This window comes from Drosophila hydei, unplaced genomic scaffold, assembly GCF_003285905.1.
Source record: "Drosophila hydei strain 15085-1641.00,03,60 unplaced genomic scaffold, DhydRS2 tig00008128-arrow-arrow-pilon, whole genome shotgun sequence".
Lineage (NCBI taxonomy): Eukaryota > Metazoa > Arthropoda > Insecta > Diptera > Drosophilidae > Drosophila > Drosophila hydei.
This window is the reverse complement of record NW_022045838.1, coordinates 1617704-1636740: the sequence shown is the minus strand read 5'-3', so window position 1 is coordinate 1636740 and position 19037 is coordinate 1617704. Positions and strand designations below refer to the sequence as shown.

General features: G+C 42.1%; 2 protein-coding genes across 2 annotated transcripts; both read right to left on the bottom strand.

Annotated features, from left to right (window-relative positions):
- Nucleotides 1–1473: 1473 nt before the first annotated feature.
- LOC111601590 lies at nt 1474–3902 on the bottom strand. The gene is made up of 4 exons (XM_023318245.2): nt 3587–3902; nt 3309–3367; nt 2802–3236; nt 1474–2745 (listed from the first exon to the last, which is right to left on the bottom strand). The coding sequence occupies exons 1-4, from the start codon at nt 3837–3839 to the stop codon at nt 1474–1476; spliced, it is 2019 nt and encodes a 672-aa protein (XP_023174013.2). The 5' UTR covers nt 3840–3902.
- A 1718-nt stretch (nt 3903–5620) lies between these two features.
- On the bottom strand, nt 5621–10620 carry LOC111601589 (titin-like). The gene is made up of 5 exons (XM_030225319.1): nt 10270–10620; nt 8710–9930; nt 7009–8538; nt 5760–6306; nt 5621–5691 (listed from the first exon to the last, which is right to left on the bottom strand). The coding sequence occupies exons 1-5, from the start codon at nt 10618–10620 to the stop codon at nt 5621–5623; spliced, it is 3720 nt and encodes a 1239-aa protein (XP_030081179.1).
- Nucleotides 10621–19037: the final 8417 nt, after the last annotated feature.

Below are 19037 nucleotides of genomic sequence, written 5' to 3'. Positions count from 1 at the left end.
ATTAAGAATAAGATATAAAGTAAAATCCTTAGCTAGCTTTAGAAGTTGATCCATGGGTAGTTTCACAATTGGTGCTTATGTTAAAAAAAAACTACTTTCAATAATATTTTACAGTTCTACAGCATTATCATGTCCTATCTTAATTACTATTGTATGAAATAAGTTAACGCTAACAAGTGCTTTACTTTCCAGTCGCTTGCATGCCTAGAAAACATTTGCACTGTTCACATGAAGATGGTATCTATATTGCGCCTGACAGTTGCAGTTGCACTTTTTCTGTTGAAAACTAATTAAAAGTTTAATTATAAATTGTTAGCCCCCTTTTTGAACTAATTATCAGCTATAAAATATACTTTGTAATTAGAGCTAGTGGAAGATACTATATAAACAAATATATACACACAGAATGCTTTATTCCATATTGCACTTGTCAGTTTTGTCAAGAAACAGGCGGCAAATGAGTCATAAATGCAGATTGTTAAATGGAGCTTAGCTACGTGCACACGTACTACATGGCTCGTGTATATGTATAGGTATGTCGAGGACGTAGTGACGTAGTAAAGCTCACACACTCACACACACACGCGTGTCAAGCTGCTATTGAAATACATTCAGTTGCAGCGTCAGCGTAAAATTACAAAACATTGCTGTGACACAATAGATACTAACAAGCTGCGCGTACTCGAATACACACACACATATATGAACACACACACACACACAGATACACCGCCCACTCAGACACACACAAGTGTAGAGAACTTTTTCGCAACCATTTTCGTTTTTCTTCTTGTTGCTCAATTCAATTTGTATTTAACTTTTGCACTCACGTGTTTTCATTAGCTTTTCCGCAGCTCTTTATTGATTGCAACAATATGTGGCAATATATAATGTGACAGTTTATTATTTTAATTGCGCTGCACACACACACACACACACACAAACGCATGCGACGCTCGCATGTCCTGCTGCAGTGGCCTGCAAACAGTTAATAACAAAATTCAAAATATTTTTGCAAGCTGGCGCCAGCGAGGCTGAGGCGTTCGCTTGTGAATGTGAGTGTGTGAGAGCTTTCACACATTCGCACAGCCAGCGGGACAAGGCAAAGAGAAAGAGAGAGTGCGAGAGCCTCTGCTAGCTGCAATTTGTGAGCGCCGCCTAAAAGCATGCAGTGTTTATTTGCTTGTCGCCTTCGTTTGCGGCGACTGCGCAGTCAGCGCCGACGCCGTCTGACTCTCTCTGCCTCTCTTCAACCAATCAGCGCACACTACCTGTTGCGTGCTCTTCAAGTATTTACTTAGGATGCGCCTCTCAGTGTGAGAGGCTTTCTTTGTGTGTGTGTGTGAAATTCTAGGCACGTGCTTGCCGAAAATGTCAACAACAACAAAGCTTTTCTGTTGAGCGCCTTGACAAATTTATAGCATACAGTTTGGCGCAGCTTACAAAATAAAAAAAAACTGTTATATTTATTAATTATGTTTGATTTACTGGTTTTTCATATATCATTTCGTCTACTTTTTGTTCGCGACAATAACAAAATTTGATCATGGGATCGCTGCCCAGGCAATTTATATTGCCATGGTATGAATTAATGCGACTCACAGATCCAGTTATGATTATTTTTTTGTTCTTTGGCAGATGCCAGTCGTAGCGCAATGTCGCCTCGTACATTGCATAATTTGGAGTTGTTGATATGGTTAGCATATAAATTCGTATATGACTCGGATCGAATGCATTTGCATCTGCCTTGTAAGCTTTTTTGATTTTTAGTAGTTTCAGCGGCACACATTCTTTCAAATAGCTGCCATTTTCAGAGTTGTTCAGCATTGAATTAATGTGTTCGACTATGTGAAAGGCTAGCTTGAGCAGAATTTTGCCCGTTGTATGCTTAAACGTTCTGCACGTGCACCAGTGATCCTCAATGGCAACATCCGCGCAGCTGCGATTCAACGAAACGGGCAGCAACAGGCTCTGGCACTGCGGACAATCCTTGGCACCACCCAGATCCTCCTGGCTCTCAACCCGGCCCGTCAGCGAGAGTACGTGCTTCAGTGTCAAGTGCAGATCGTAGGGCGTGGTCAGGCGATTGCGATTGAGACGCAGTGCCTCCACAAATTCTGGGTGTGCTTTTCTCACAAACTCCGGTAGCCAGATGAACAGGAATGGCAATCGCTCCTCGAAATATCCGGACCAAGTGTCACGAGTTGGTCCAAAGCGTAAGCCATGATCACTAAAGAAGACGATGATACTGTTCTCCATGGTGCCCTGTGCCACCAGCCGCTGAAGATATCCTCTCAAGTACTCATCCATGGAGCTGGTCTGTGAGATGTCGCTGTGGCTGTGCGTGTTTGTCCAGAAGAGGCCAAAGAAGCTATCATTAAGATAGCGCTTTGCAAACTCCAGGGCATAGTTATAAACAGTTTTTGCCTCCGTCTCAAAGCCCACGCAATGAGGCAGATAATTCACTATATTTCCACCAAGTTGCTTCTCCGCCGCATACAAATACGGACGTAAATAGTGGTCCACGGGTGGTTGCTGAAAGCCCTTCTTCATAAAGTTGAAGGTATTGATCTTAATCGCATCCTCGCCATAGGCCGTCACATAGCCATGCCGCTGGAATAGCTTCCAGAGGAAGTCGCACTTGTCCAGGCCATTTATCGTATAGGGACTACAGTGCTTCATGGCAGTCGACAGATTGTAGCCCACCATCAGTGCCATTATGTTGGGGAATGTGTTGTCATCGATCTGTGATGGAGTTAGACTTCAGCTGTGATTCGATCTGGATTAATTGCTGAGCTTACCTTATTGTAGCCCGCCAGCTCGAACCAATCGTTGTCGTACAGATACTGCGCTGTCTTGGGCATTGCACGGATGAGATTCACTCTTGAGATGCTGTCGATGCCTATCATCAGAACGCTGGGCACACGCTTACCTCGATCTTTGTGCGCCCAATTCTCGAGTCGCTGTCGCACGGCAGATCGCTCCGGTATGGTGGGATGTCCATTGAGATAGATGTACTCGGTGCCTGTCTGGCAGGTGACTATAATGCTGTCCGTTGTATTAGGTAGATAAGTTCTGAGAGTGAAGGGTTGGCATGCCGTATATTTAACCTCATCGTCGTTGATATATTGCACGGTCTTGTAGCAGCAGCCGATTACGTTCTGCACCTCGTAGCTGGGTAACGCAATTGGGTCAATGCTCAGAACGTAGCGTTGAACGCTGGCATCGTAATGCACCTGGGTGAGTGGGGGATATGTCACGCAGGGTTTGAGAGTTGTAGAGTTTGTAGAGTTGAAAAATATCATCACCTCGTGATTGTATGGATTTATATTTACGATCTTGCAGTAGTCAGAGTATACAAGATAACCTGATGAATTGAAATTGGGATGTTATCAATTATATTTTTAGATTTAGAGGTAGGGAAAGGAAGTCTCAATTCTAATCAATCATTGGATAACGTTTCATGGGTGGGAAAACGATGGCTATAGCCGAATCAAAGAATATTTCAAATAAAGGAAAGGATTAACTGATATCCGACAATTCGGATGGGATAACTTTATGAGGGAAGAAGACTATTCGTTGATACCTTGCGTTTCCAATTCACTTTCAATTTCGTATCCTTCCTCCGAATATTTATAACGAAACGCATTAAGTCCGCTCAGGTAATAGCATAAAAGATAGAATATCGGAACCAAGAAAGTGATCAAAATGTAGATCTGCTTGCGCTGAAACAATATCTGACGACAAAACCAGGAAAGTATCGCCATGCATGCAATAGATTTATAAGCCGACGCTCCAATGGCGTCCTCATTCAATTCAAGCAGCGGTTGCTTGTCCATTTGAATTAAGGCTGAGAATCAATAAATAAGCTTATTTATGTTTCACTTCTGTTTACATTCACAATTCACATTATATAACTACTATTTTAAGTGTAGCTGAAGTGTAATTTGAAATTTTAGGCAAATGGAACTCAGATGAGATCAGAGAGGGACGTGCAGGTGTTGTAATAGGAGTAGTAAGTAGGAGTAGGAGTTGTAGGTAATAGGTAATGGTAGGAGTAATGAGCGCAGAACTAGTAGGTGTAGAAGTCGTAGAGATAGTATATGGAGGAGTATAAAAAAGTGAATTGGTGGGAGTAGAAAGAGAAGTGGAAGTAGGAGTAAAAATAGGAGTAGGAGTAAGAAAACGAATAGCACTAGGATTAGCATAGGGAGGATTAGCATAGGAAGTAAAATAAGTAGTAGCAATTGAGTCGGAGGCATATGTAATAGTAGTAAAAGTGAGCACAGGAGTAAGACTAGATATGGGAAAGAGCAAGAAAAGGAGCATAAATTGGAGTAGAAATTAGAATGTGAGTAGGGATAAAAATAGAAATAGTTGTAGAAGAAGGAATATGTAGTTTTAGTAAAAATAGAAAAGGGGATAGATGTAGGAGGAAAACTATAAATATATCAAGGATTTTGATTATAAATAAAAAGGGAGTAGAATTTGGTATAAGAGTAAAAAAAGTAATATTAATTAGCGTAACAATAAGAATAAGAACAAGAGCTGGTTAGGAGTAGGAAAAGGGTTTGAATTGGAAGATAGAATACCTAGTAATACCTAACATAAGAGGCTTAGCAGTAAGGAAAGTGAAAGGAGGAGTAGAAGAAAGTAGTAGAAAGACTTAAATCTTAAGCAAAAGTAGAATTAATTAAATGTAATTCAATTCATTCGTTGCCCATTTTCTTCAAACAAAAAACGAATTAGAAATCAAAAATACATAATTTTTTGATATTTTTTATTTTAAAAATAAGTTCTTTTTGTTTTTATTATCATTTAATTCATGCATTTTGTATTGTCTTAATTGTTTTTAGATGTCTTGTGTTGCACTTTGACTTGATGGTAATGCGGGCAGCCGAGCATTACGACTCCCACTCGACATGCCTATATAGAGTCTATAGTATCTATAGGGTCTATAGCGCTATAGTGAATAGAGAAGTTTTTCGATATCATAGTCATTTATGATGTACATCAAGCACTTTGTTAACTTATTTACAAACAAATTAATTTATAATAAAAATGCATCATTCGTTGTCGTTGTTGTTGTTGTTATGTGTTTTGCCTGGCCATAATTTAAATAAATTAGATAATTTTATAAAACTAAGCTAAGCGAATGAAGTTTTTGTTTTTTTTCTTGCTTTTTGTTTGTTTTGTTTTTTTAGGAATTTAAGTGAAGAGTGAGAATAAATAAATAGTTCAATGGGCACATGAGTAGAATAAATAAAGTTTTCGTGATTAATGGGAATAGATGAATGTCTGGATGAAGTGTGGATAGTGTGTGTGGTGTGTGGTGTCTGGTGTTAGATTGCGCATAGGGCGCACAATTGTCAACATCGCTGGGTCAAAGGATGCGGGCCATCCCTTGCTAGCAAGGTGGCAATTGGGCGTGGCAGGCGCAGTCGCAAACAAATAATAAATAAATAAATAAATAGCGTTAAATCGACTTAAATTCTAACTCAAAAATTCCAAATATATCCAAATTGGTTCACATAAATTGGCAAATTGACAGCGTGGGAAAAGTGCACGAAATAGTTGTGTCGATCGAAATGCAGATCGTTGTTGCTTGCTTCCTTCTAGTCTACCACAGCGGCATGGGGCGATGTCTGGCCAAATAGGTTGGCAGACTGGCAGCAGTTGGAGCCGGGCAACCTGAAAGGCGAATAGAAGTGATATTAGTTAGGGGCGAAAGGATTGGGTTTGGCTGTGCTTGAACTCACGGCAGACGGCGCAGGTTTGCTCATCGGTACCATCGCCGCAGCCATCGCGTCCGGAGCATACGATTGCTGTGGAGCGGCAGAGTCCATTGCTGCAACGATGCGGACAATAGGCATCCGGTTCTCTGCGGCTGGCTAGCAGGCCGCCCGCTTCGATGAGGCGCATGAATAGATTGGGCATGGCACGGGAGCCGCACAGATGTGGCGGCTCATCGCTGCCATCCTTGCAGGAGACGATCGCATTGCAGTACTCGTACTCGGGCAGGCATTCGCCACTCTTGCAGCGGAAAGTGTGCGCCGGACAGCTATTGCCGCCCTTCAGCTGGCCATCGCAGCCTAGCTCATCCTCGCCATGCGGACACTGTTTGCGTCCATCGCAGAGCGCCGCACGGGAGATGCAACGGCCGCTGCGCTCACAACGGAACGCCTCCGCTGGACAGGTTTGATTGAGGCGGGCATTGTGGGTGCACTCCTCGTCGGAATCATCGTTGCAATCGGCACGTCCATCGCATACGAAGAACCAGGAAATGCAAACGCCACTCGAGCGGCACTGTAAAAGAGCAAAGAAATTACGATGATTCTACTATGGTACATTTTAAATTAAAAGGTACATGTTACTTGTAGTTGTAGGTACATGACAACACTTTATGGATGTATATTGTACTTTCATGATACATAAAAATAAGAATTGTTATGGTACATTTTATGTATGATAACCTTATCATGTACCTACATTGTGACAGCCAAAGGAACATGTTACTTATAGTTTAAGGGTCAAGAAAAATGTTGATTGATGTGAGTTTGGTACATAAAATAGGAAATGTTATGGTACATTTTATGTATGTTAAGGTACATTGTAAAAACTAAAGGTACATGTTACTTGTAGTTGTAGGTACATGAAAAGAGTTGATTGGTGTACATTTTATTTTCATGGTACATAAAAAGGGGAAGTGCTATGGTACATTTTATGTATGTTAAGGTACATTGTAATAGCCAAAGGTACATGTTACTTATAGTTTGAGGGTCATGGATAGAGTTGATTGATGCGAATTTGGCACATAAAGTAGGAAATTCTATGGTACATTTTATGTATGTTAAGGTACATTGTAAAATCCAAAGGTACATAATAGTAGTAACGAAACTCAATAATCAGTAATCACTCTCATTAATGTTCTACTCTCATTGATATAGCTGTTATGGTACACTACAATACCAGGCTTGTAATCATAGGTACACGATAAATTTAGCTTACCTGGAAGGTGCCAGGACTGCATCCTGTACGCTCAGCACTGCATTGTCCCTGCTGTGCCCCACTGGCTGCTGCGCAGTCGCAAACGCCACGTGCATTGCACACTGTGTGAGGATCAGCCAGCTGGCATTGACGATCGTTGGCACAGGGCAGACCTAGAGAGATGGCTTCCAGACCCAGGTCGACGCGTTTGCGCAGTTCCGTGCCCGGCTTACCGCTCAATAGGGAAACAATTGGAATCTCAGATGGGTAGCTGACAGCTGGCAGGGGTGTGGCCTCCTCTGATGTCATCAGAGGTTTCAGGGTAGTCACCACTGGAGCCGCGGGTTCCATGAGCGTGACACGACTAGCCAAGCCGAGCATTGTTTGTGTGGTGATCTCAACAATGTCTGCCGGGTTGGGCGTGGCTTCCTCGTCGGTTTGACTGACGGGCGCATTCACCTCCTCAATGTGATTGTTCTGATCGAGCTGTGTGTCCAGCGTGGTGGACTCCACAATCAGACTGTCCGACTCGAGTTCCTGCAGCCTGATCGGACCAGAGTTGTCGCTCAGGTCGAAGGGCAGCTCTTCGGGTGACAATGTGCGTTCTGGCTCTGCTTCAGTTTCCGTCTCGAATGTGGTTGACTCTGGCTGCACCTCAGCTGTCACTGCTGTCTGACCCTCCTGCTCCACTGGCACCTCGGGATAGAAGGTAATTAGCTTGTCCTCCAGCTCATTGCTGGCTGTTTCAGTAACAGGCACTGCTTCTGATTCCATGTCTTCGGGCTGCTCCTGCTGCTCGTGCAGTTCATCGGCCTCTGCTAGCAAATCGGGTATGGCTGGCACTTCTGTCTCCTCCAGGTGCTGCTGCTGCTGATCCTGATCCTCGTCCATGTTCTCTGGCTTCTCGCCTGCTGGCATAGGCATGGTTTGCGCTGGCTGTTCTCCGAACGGCACTGGAGGCACTGTGCTATCGCCCTCTAGCATCAGGTCGTTAAGTATGCCCGCAACGCTTTCGCTTTCCTTGAAGTCATCTGCGGTCTGTTCCTCGCTGACAATTGGTACCTCAGCGACCAGCTCAGGCAGCTGTGTGGCTGCCGGCTCCGTTTCAGCGGCTGCTTCGGTCACTGTCTCTGCTTGGACACTCTCCAACTCTTCCTTCGTCTGCTCCATGCTAGTCTCGTCAATGGTAGCCTCTGGCTGCTGCAGCTCCGCTTCGTCTAGCTTGATCTGTTGCTCAGTTGCAGACTCCGCCTCAGCTGACGTGGCCTTGATTGGCTGCTGGTCCACATTTGGCTCCGCTCCTTGTATGATATTATCATTTTCATTTTTGTCCATTTCCGTTTCAGCTAGCTCTCCACTTTCACTGCGTTCGGTGACAGTTTCCGTCTTGATATTGAGTTCGGTTTCCTTCAAAGCGTCGCCGGTTTCCTGCAGCTCATCGTGCTTAATTGGCAATGCCTCTGTCGGTATTTCAGTGGCAGCGTCTACCACACCTTCAACATCATCTGCATGCTGCGACTCCAGCTCCTCGACTTCATCCACATGCGACACCTCATCATTAGCAATGTTGTCTAACTGCTCTGCCTGCACTGCCTCGGGCTCTGGCTCTGGCTCTGGCTCTGACTCTGGCTCTGGCTCTGGCTCTGCAATTGTTTCCGACACTTCGGGCGTCTTAATTGCATTTGCATTTAGCTCAGCCTCTGCTGCTGCTGCTGCTGCTTCTGTTGCTGTTGGCTGCTGCAAAATTTCTGGTTCAGTTGTTGTTGCCGCCGTCTCCTCCAGCTCCTGCTCATCATGTGCCAGCTCTTCGTCTTGTGCTGTGGCCACCTGCTCTGTGGTTTGCTCTGGCGCCAATTCATCATCATTTGTTGGGTAAGTCGATTCTTCGTGTTGCGCTTCGCTGATTGCCTCCACCTCAGCAGCTGGCTCCATCTCCATTGCCAGCTCCGTCTGGCTTTCTGTCTCTATCTCATGTTCCACATTCTGCACCGCCGGCTCTTCGTTCACTTGCTGCTCAGTTGTTGATTCAGCTTCGGCTTCGTCTGGTTTTTGCTCCGCGATTTGCTCTTGATTTAATTGATTGGCTTCATTTAAATCATCTTCGCCACTTGTCGGCTTAATGTCGGCGCTTTGTTCTGCCTGATCGGTTGTAGTCTCCAGCTTCAGCTCCAGCTCTGCCACCGTCTCCTTCTCCTTCTCCTCTTCCGCATCTGCTTCTGTTTCTGTTTCTGTTTCTGTCTCGATTTCAGTTGCATTCTCAAGCTCTACCGCGGCTTCTGTTGCCACCTCGACTTCTGCGGCTTCAGCAGCTTGGTCAGGTTTCTCTGTCTCCTCTACCACTTGATTTTCCTTTTCCAATTCTGGCTCTGACTCTGGCGTTGCTTCATTGCCAATTGTGGCTGCTGGGCTTTCGCTGTCCATCAGTTTCGCTGGCTCCTCAATTTCGGTTGCTTCTGTTGCGATCTGCAGTTCGTCGTGTTGCTGTTCTTCCTCTTCTGCCTGCTTGGCTGGCTGCACTTCTTCATCATCATTGACTGCTGTGACGTCAGCTTGTTGTGGCCGTGTCTCCGTCTCTGCCTCTGCCTTGGTTTCCTCCTGTGCTTCAGCCTCTATCTCCGCCTCTGCCTGAGGCGCCAGCTCCGTCTCCATCTCATGATCGCCCGATTGCTCCACCTCCTCCTGCTCAACGTTCAGAGGCTCTATCTCTGGCAGCCTTGGTGGCACATTGGTTGCACTTTCATTTTCCGCCACCTCTTCGCCATGCACGGGTATCAAATCATCATCAGCATCGCTAGTCGTCAGCTCCTTCTCATCCTCCAGCTGCAGCTGCTGATAATGCTCTGTGGCTGCCGCCACATCAGTCTCGCTGCTGATCTCCTCCTCCTTCTCAATGGGCGCCGTGCCTATCGTAGATGCCACCTCATCGTGCTGCTGTTGTTCTTGCTGTTGAGGCGTTTGTTGTTTTTGTTGTTGCTCTTCGGTTTCATAATCAAATTTCATGGTATCGTCTGCTGTTGCTGGCGCAATTTCTTGTGCGCCAGATGCCTCAAGCTCCTCTTCAGCAATTGGCTCATTGATCGTTGCAGGTGCTGGTGCCGCCTCCTCCTCAATCTGCGGCTCTGGCACTGTCTCTGACTCTGTGTCTAATTCTGGTTTTACCTCTAGTTCCGGCTCTGACTCAGGCACTGTCTCCTGCTCTGGCTCTGGCTCGGCCTCAGGCTTGATCTCATGCTCCTCAGCGTACTCCTCATCAATCTTGTAAGGATAGTCGTAGGCGGGTACTGCTTCAGTCTCGTGTTCCACAGCTTCCATGGCTTCGGTAGCCACATCGGCTGGTGTCAACAGCTGCTGAGCTCCAGTTGTTGGCTGCTGTTCCTCGACGGGGTGTTGTTCCTGCTCAGCTGCTGCCTCGTCAACTGTTTCAGGCTGCTCTGGCTCAAGGATGGCCGGAATGTGGTCGGCTTCCAACTCAGTTTCCTTTTGCTGTTCCTCTGGTTGTGCTTGCTCAGCTTCCGGCTTCGCTTGATTCTCCTCTAGAGTCAACTCGGTTTCCTCATGCGCATGATCCACAGGATCGAATTTCTCGCCATTGTCCACATCGATGATTTGTGGCCGCAGCTTTATAGCTTCCATATCATCTTCTTCCAATGCTTGCTCCTCCACGCTGGCGGGAATCTCATCCTCTTGCAAGATGGGCGCAGAAGTTGTTCTCGTTGTGGTGGGTGCTGGAGTTGTTGTTGTTGTCGTCGTCGTTGTTGTTGTTGTTGTGGGTGCTGAGGTTGTGCGTGTTGTTGTAGGCGCTGGAGTTGTTGTTGTCGTCGTTGTGGAAGCCTTTTCAATGGGCTTCTCCTCTGCAGGTGTTGCTGTCTCATCGGCTGCTGGTGCCACACACAGCCCAGCCACCATGCGTGTTGGCGCCGTGCACTGGCAACGTCCAAACAGATTCGGTATGAGGAAATCACAGTGGGTGCGAGTATCAAACATTTGGCAATGGGCATGGCTATAGCAAACGGCGCCAGGATGAGCCGCTGCAACGAAAAGAGGTAGGAGAAGTGGTTAGAGCGTTAGTCAGATATGCGGCGAGTGAGAGATTCGCATGGCCCCCATTTGGGGCTGTGCTGCACGTTCTGTTATTAAACTAACCGTAAATTTGTTGCAACAGCCACCAAATGCATATTAAAAACCCATCATCATCAACCAGAACAGCAATGTGAACACAATAACAGCAACAGCGGCAACAACAACAACAACAACAACAATCGGTTGTTCGCAACGAGTATTATGCCAACAATCTGGAAGGCATTAGCCCGCCTTCAACATGCCTAATAACCGTCAATGGAGTCAACTGCAACAGCATTGCCACGCATAGCGATGACGTCGCCCAAAGAACCCCCCGCCGCCCCTCCCCATCCATCTATTTGGCATTCTCCATTACCGTTTCCCATTGCCCATGTACCCTGCTCATCATTCAGCATTCCATCGCTTAAGCGCCCGCCCGATATGGCTACTGCGCATAACTGGCCTGCCTGCCTGGCTGACTGTCAGCCACCTGAATCTGAATCTCAGTTAGCTGCTTAGCGACTCCTCTTTTATGCATTGCTCTCTGTGGCTGCGGTGACCCACTTTCCGGGCCTGCTGCAGGCACTCAACTTGTTTTCACTTGTTTCGTTTTAACTTTTGGCGTGGCAACTCCAACGGCAACTGGTAAGAGCAGCAACAGCAGCAGCAGCAGCAGCAGCAACTGCAACTGCAACTGCACCTGCACTCGCTTGCCCTTAGGGCTGCGTCTAGGCTGAGGCCAAGTTGAGCTCAGCTGTGCTGAGAATGCAGTTAACTGACTGTCAGAGCCGGCGAGGCGCCCCAATTTTCATTGCCATGACAAGCGGCACTCATTGGAGCTGAGTAACTAAGCTGTGACTGGCTCGAGCTAAACTGTGACTGGCTCAAGCTAAACTGTGACTCGCTCATTTGCAGTGTAGCTATTGGAATAGTGAATTATGTGACTATAGTGTGTGGGATTACTGGGGAATATGGATTAGACTGCTCTGAAATTATTAGATATTACTAAAAGCTTTGCTGAGCTTAGACTGACTTCAAGTATGAATATAGGTAATAACCAAGGCCTAGGTATGCTCTAGCTATATTTATGATAAATTAAAGCCAACGACTAAGACCTTATAAGGAAAATTTTATTTTATTAGTCCTACTTGTCGTGCTTTAAGCCCTTTTTTGGACATGCTAAGGTTAGCAAAATGACGACAAATTACCTAGAGCTTTAGCTGTAGCATCAGTGTAATATATATATTGATTATTCTGGAATACTAACATCTTGTCGTATACTCCACTCCTATCAATACAGAAACCTCTTTATAAGCTAGGCGACAGCAGCTGACAGCTTTTTTCAAGCTGATTGCTATGAAACTCAAGCAGCACACTATGTAGCAAACTAAAAGTCAGTTTACTTAAGTAAAAGTTGATTAAAAAAAATATAAAAAAATATAAAAAAATATAAAAAAAATAGTACAAAAATAGCTAATAGCTCAAAAAAGCTATATTCATTTAAATATAATAAATAAATATTTTTTGCTATTTTTCTATTTGTTCAGGCTGATTGCTATGAAACTCTAGCAGCACAAAATGTAGCAAGCCAAAAGTAAATGAATTAAATCAATTAAAAGTGGTTTATAAAATATAAAATAAAATAATTCAAAAATTGCTAATAGCACAAAAATGATTTATTAAATAATATTAAATAAAAAATATTTGTTGCTATTTTTCTATTTGATTTTAAACCATGATTTACTCGACACTTATTTGCATTCATATTTGCCATGCAGTCGCAGCTAGTCACACTGGCTAGAGAGTTGGAAGTATTTATAACTTAAGTGAGTCTCGATAATATCACTGTCACGTAACTGTTATTTCACTTAAACTCTAGCTAAATTAAGCGAGTACTTGACGAAGAAAGGCTGCTAAGAAACCGATGTTAGTTGAGAATTTCGAGTGTGAGTGACTTTCAGAAATATGCTAGAGATATGCAGCTGATTGAAGTGCATGTAATAGAGCCATCAAAAAGCGTGACTCCTCTAAAGGTACGGACACGTGACAAGTGCTCAAATACTTATAACGGATAAGTACTTGTGACTGCTACTTGTGACCATTGGAAAAGCCAGGCAGAGCGTCGCCACGAATTTTCCGCAGTAGCGGAGTCGCAGTCGAAGAAGAAGTTTGGGTTTTTAGCTCTTTTTTTTTTTTTGGCTGACAAAGAGTCAAACGTTGGCGGCTTTTCACAAAGGTATTTTGAGCATTGGCTGTTATTTGGCGGAACCGGTTGGCCTCTGCACTTAAAAGGCGCATACATGGCGTATACTTAACGAATGCACCGCTGACACTGACGCTGGCCCGGCTGCTGACTCGCTGACTCCCTGACACTGACTTTATGGCCAGCCATTCCAAACGCGAGTAGCTATAGAGAGAGAGAGAGAGAGAGTTGCTCTTTCTCTCTCTTTCTCATGGTACAGCTTGACACCATTATGGAAGGCAGTGCCGTGGAGCCAGCAAGCAAGCCAGCCAAATGCTCTTTCACTTTTAGTAGTTGTATCAACAATGGTTAGCCCACCGCGGTCGACTCTGACGACGCCTCTGTGCAGCAATGATCGATAAGCTGGGGCAATGCCATGGCCATTTAACCTCCTCTACCCCTTCGCGCTGGGTCTCTCTGTGTGTCTCTCCATCTCGCCTGGCCGGGCGCACCGGTGTGACAGGTTGCATGCGAATGCGGCACGACTGCATCTGGTAACCCACTTCGATTACGGTTTGCGCGTGTGAAAATGCTGTGAGTCGAATCGCAGCTGATGCTGCATTTACTACCAGCTCCCGCTACACATCATAAGCAACAAAAATTCTCTCATCAAAATCAGCATAAAATTTCATTGCAGCCAAGTAATAATAATAAAAATATTAAGAAAAAATAGAGAAAAACTGTGTCAAGCTAAACCGAGCTGCAACATTTAGTGTCGCATTCCTGTGGCTTTAATAACTCAATTTATGTTAATTTTGTGCTGCCAACTTTCATTGCGAATAATGGCCATAAAAAAGAAGCAGGAAAGACAACAACAACAACGGCAACAAAAATATAGTGGAACCCCCTCCTGGTATTTCTAATTAATTGCAGCCATTTGCATTTTGGAATTCGGTTTCATTTGAAGTCGAGCGTTTGGGCGTCGTTTGTCAATCTTGCAATTCAACTCTTTCGCAATTTTCTTTTCTTTTCTATTTTATTATTATGGCATTTGCTTGTGTTATTGTTTGAGGAAGTGGCAGCAGCAGAAAAACTGGTCTCCAAACCATTTGTTCCACATAATTTGCATGCAATTTGGCTTCTGGCGCAATTTGGACAAATGTTTAAAACATTTCCCCCACAGCGCAAATTAACACAGTTGTATCTATTTTTTTTTATTTTTTTGCTTTTGTTTTTCTACTTCTTATTATAATTTTGTAAAGCGGTCAAACGAAATGGAATGAAATGAAATGCTGTTTGTGTGGCATGGAAAGTGTTTTACGCTGACCAACAACAATTTGGCGCATTTAAATCGATGTTAAAGACTTTAATTTGCACTGGGCAAAAGTGAGAGGTTTTTCTGAGTGGCCCAAAAGAATGGTCAAAAATTTGCATAATGTGTATAATTTTCATTGAAGAGTTTACTAGACTAATATGTTCGATTTTATTTTCTGAAAAACTAAATCGTAAGTCAAAAATATATTATAAGAAAATATATTTTTTTTTATAAAATAAAACATTTTTTAAAATAATTTTTTCAAATACTTTGACTGTGATATTTTGAGGTTTAAAGCAAAACAGGACAAAAATAAAATATTGAATTATAAAAATTTTTAAGTATAAAATATTCAAATAGAAATATTTAAGTATATTATTGAACCAAAAAACCCATCATTACCAATTCAACAGCTGCACCACACTATCTCTCTTCCTCACCAAGTCTAACATATAGATTCAACATATCAAAAATTTAAATAAATATACATATATATATTTTGATAGTTGCATACTAAATATAAAAGCAAATTTTAAGATACAAATCTATTTTGCATACTAAATCTAAGTCCTCTATTTTGTATAAATTAGCCTAGCCTTAAGATTCACAGCATACTTCAAGCTTGAGTCACATAGAAAGTAGCAGAGGCTCAAAAGTTTGACTGCTGAATTGGAAGCTTTACTTCCATATTTCATATTGACTATCAATATTGTCATAGCTAGAAATCTCTAGTGCTTTCAGTCTAGCTGTTAGTCAAGAGTAGATGCCATGATTCATTGAAGTGAGAGATGCCAAGATTGAGGGAATGGGAAGATGAATGTCTGAAATGTGCAAACATCAGTCTTATTTAATGTGCTATAAAGCTTTATGAAAAGTACTTCCAAGTGGATTTTAGGACTGCAAATCTAAATAGTTTTTTGACAATTCATATTTAAGTCAATAAGTGCCGACATTTCAGCTCTGCTCTCCGCCTTTGTTGGCCAAAACAAATTGAACAACTTTCTTGTGCAGCTTCTTCCATAGTGTGTTTTCAGCTAAAAAGCAATCAGATAAATCAGAACAAGTGCAGTTATTTAAGCGATGGCGGTCAAGTGATTCATAATGAACAACATTCATTGGCTTCACTTTTGCTGCAACTTTGTATGCAAATCAACAAACCAAACCAAACCAAAGCAGAGCAGAGCGCGCGAGATCTCAATCTAAAAATTTCTCGAACTGCATTTGCAGAGTTTTGTCTTGGCCACGTTCTGCCTCTACCGTACGTTGTTTGCCGCTTGTCTGGATATATAAATGTATATATGTATATCTGTTCATTATATTTGCTTGGCCTGGCATACATTTCTGCTGGACAAAGCGGTAAACATTGTCATATGTGTGCATAACTCATAAAGATCAGCCTGTTGGCCGGCTGACTGACTGGCTGGCTGGCTGGCTGGCTGGCTGGCTGGCTTGGGGCTCGTTAAGAGAGCTGGCAACGTCTACACGAAGTTTTCCCGAAAATGGGCTTGGGCTTGAGTTTTAGAGGCTTTGGGTTAAGGTGCATGGGAAACTGGAACAAGTGGCACGGCGACAACAGCGAAAGCCTGCACAGCGCCAAATCTGGCACAGCACTTGCTCAACTTGACCCAAGAGGGAGCGGGACAGACAGAGATGGAGAGAGAGAGATAGAGGGAGTGTAGTGAACGTTTGTCAACTGTGCAAAACAGGAGTCAACTGCTGCAGCAGAAGTTCCAGTTGCAGTTGCAGTTGCATTCTGAGCCAGAGTTCTGGAAGCTCTTGCTGCTGCTGCTGCTGCTGCTACGCTAATTGGACTTTCTTTGACCGTGTCGCTGGCTTTCTTTTCACATAATCAGTGCAATTTAATTACAAAAGCAGCTCTGGCAATTAGGCATGTAAAGCAGAGATACAGACAGGCACAGAGAGAGAGAGATACGAATCGAAGCTGAGGCTGTCACAGGACCTGCTGCTGGTGAAAGGTTCTGCTCCTCTCTTAGCTGTGCCTGCTTTGCTTTCTTTCTTTATTTCTTTATTTCTTTATTTTTTGGTGAAAGTATCTCATAAATGGCATGCAATTCGCTTAGCTGGCTGCAAGCAGCCGACCTGACCACATGTCATTAAAATTATTTTAATTAAATATTAAAGCCAGGCAATGCCAGTTGCCAGTTGCCAGCTGGCGTGCCACGCCCACTGGGCGTCTTTTGCATTCAGTAGATTTTAAATGCGGTATAATTATGTCGCAGTAGAATGCAGCAACAGGTGAATGGCAAAGACACGAACTCTAGGCAATTGCTGCTGCTGCTGCTGCTGCTGCCGCTGCTACTTCTGTTGACTGTTACAGTTTGTGGTCGCAGTTGCAGTCAAAGTCGTAGTCGAAGTGCCGATCGTGTTCTTTGTCGTGAACGCTAAGTAGCAGGGCAAACAAATGTACCGCAAGCAGCCAGCTGAGCAGCTCGAACTCAGTCAGTCTCACATCGAAACATTCTAATCAGATTAACGCCATTAGGCGCCAATGTGCCAACACACGGCGGGAATGCGACCTCAGCCATTGATCAAAATCGGAACAACTCGAATGCTGAGCAAACATCTAATGGAACTGGCATTTAACTAATGGCTCGATCTCATTTGTGTAGTTCTTTTACTCATGAAACTGCATTTGGCTAATGAGTGAAGCACACTTGAAAAGCTAATTGGAAAATTTCTTTATTAAGGGAAGTTTCTAGGAAATTTTTATTCGAAGACAAACAGAACTTTATTGTTATATATTGGTAAACTGTGTGTGACTCAAAGACTGTTCAATAAAATTATTGGTAGAGATTCTATTCTAATTCTAATTCTAGTTAAGCAAAAATCTTTAATAGATTTTTTTTTGCTTCCAACTATCGAAAAAGAAGAAACTGCATACGACTTCCGTCTCTAATATGAGTTATGTGCCAAAGCATTAGCAAGTTGATTGCTGTTAAAGAACTCCAATAACTCAGAGAATTCAGCAACGCAAGAACTTGCTAATTTAAGCTTAGTCTAATACGAAACTTTTACATAATCTTTAATAAACTTTCCCAACATCCAAGCGATAAGACATCGCACCTAGCTTACTATCAATTATAGCCATACTCAGTAGGCCATCTATCTTAACAAAAAATGGCTTGTATGTCTTAATATTTTCTCTGTCTGATATGAACAAGAAAAAATAACATTTTTATCTCTAGCACAAATCGCAAACTTTTATTTAAGCTAGAGCACGCTAACTAAATTTATTGCTGCTAAAAATTAATTAAGTCTTCTGGGAAGTAAGTTAAAAAAAAAGAAACAAAAATTTAATGAAAAAATTATATATACATGTAAAAAATATAATGTTGAAAATAAATTTTAAAAAAATTACAAAATAATAAATAATAATAATAAATTAAAATATATATATATATATATATATATATATGTATGTATTTATATATGTATATATATTTATTTATTATATATTTATAAAAAAACATTAAAAAAATATATATACAAATAATAAATATGTTGAAAAAATAGTATATTTATTTAAATTTATTTTTCAATAGATAATTAATTTAATAAATAAATTTAAAAAATGCAAGATTTATTTAAATCTAGATTTTATTAAATTTATTTATATTTCATATTAATAAATTTAAAAATATATATTGAATATATTTTTTATATTATATACTTATTATATTTAATATATATATGCATACATATTTTTTTATTAATAATATATAGCCCATATATTTTATAAAAACTATAGTTTATCTCATACTTCTAGCTAAAGCCAATGGCTGCTCAATGCCAACTGATTGATGTAAACTAAACTATATTGATATTGTTTTACACGTGATAACTTTTCACTGAATACACAAGCAATGCCCACTTCCGTTACCGAAGAGACAAGCACTAAAACAAACTCAATAGCTCCTCTACATTCACATTTCGTATTCAAAATGAAACTCAAAAGTGGAAAATTGGAAAGGTAAAAAACTTGAGGTATGCAGCGGCTTATGGCTCGTTCCACGATTCTTGGGAAATTAACCAATTATGCGTGTAATTAGTGACACGATTGTCTTGTTAGCTCATGAGTAGCAATTGTTGTTGTTGTTTTTGTTATTGTTATAGTGATGTTAATTGTTTGTGTCAAGTAGTGGCGGCAATAGCCAAAGGAAAATTGGTTTAGAAGTGTTAACGAACGTCAAACAATCAAACGGAAATGAGTGAAATGCGATGGTTAAACAGATTGGAAAAACAAAATATATATATTGTAGAGATGGTAGATATGAAGGGAACGATATATGTATAGGCTGCTCGTGCATGTAATTCCTAGACGATAAGCAATCAAAGTTCCATTCTTAACATTTTTAGTTATTTTTTTTGAGCATTTATTGCAATTTGCGAAAAAAGAAACACAAACAAAACAAAACAAAATGAAGTTGAACGAACGTCATTATTGATGTATTGTAATTATGAAATTCCATGCAA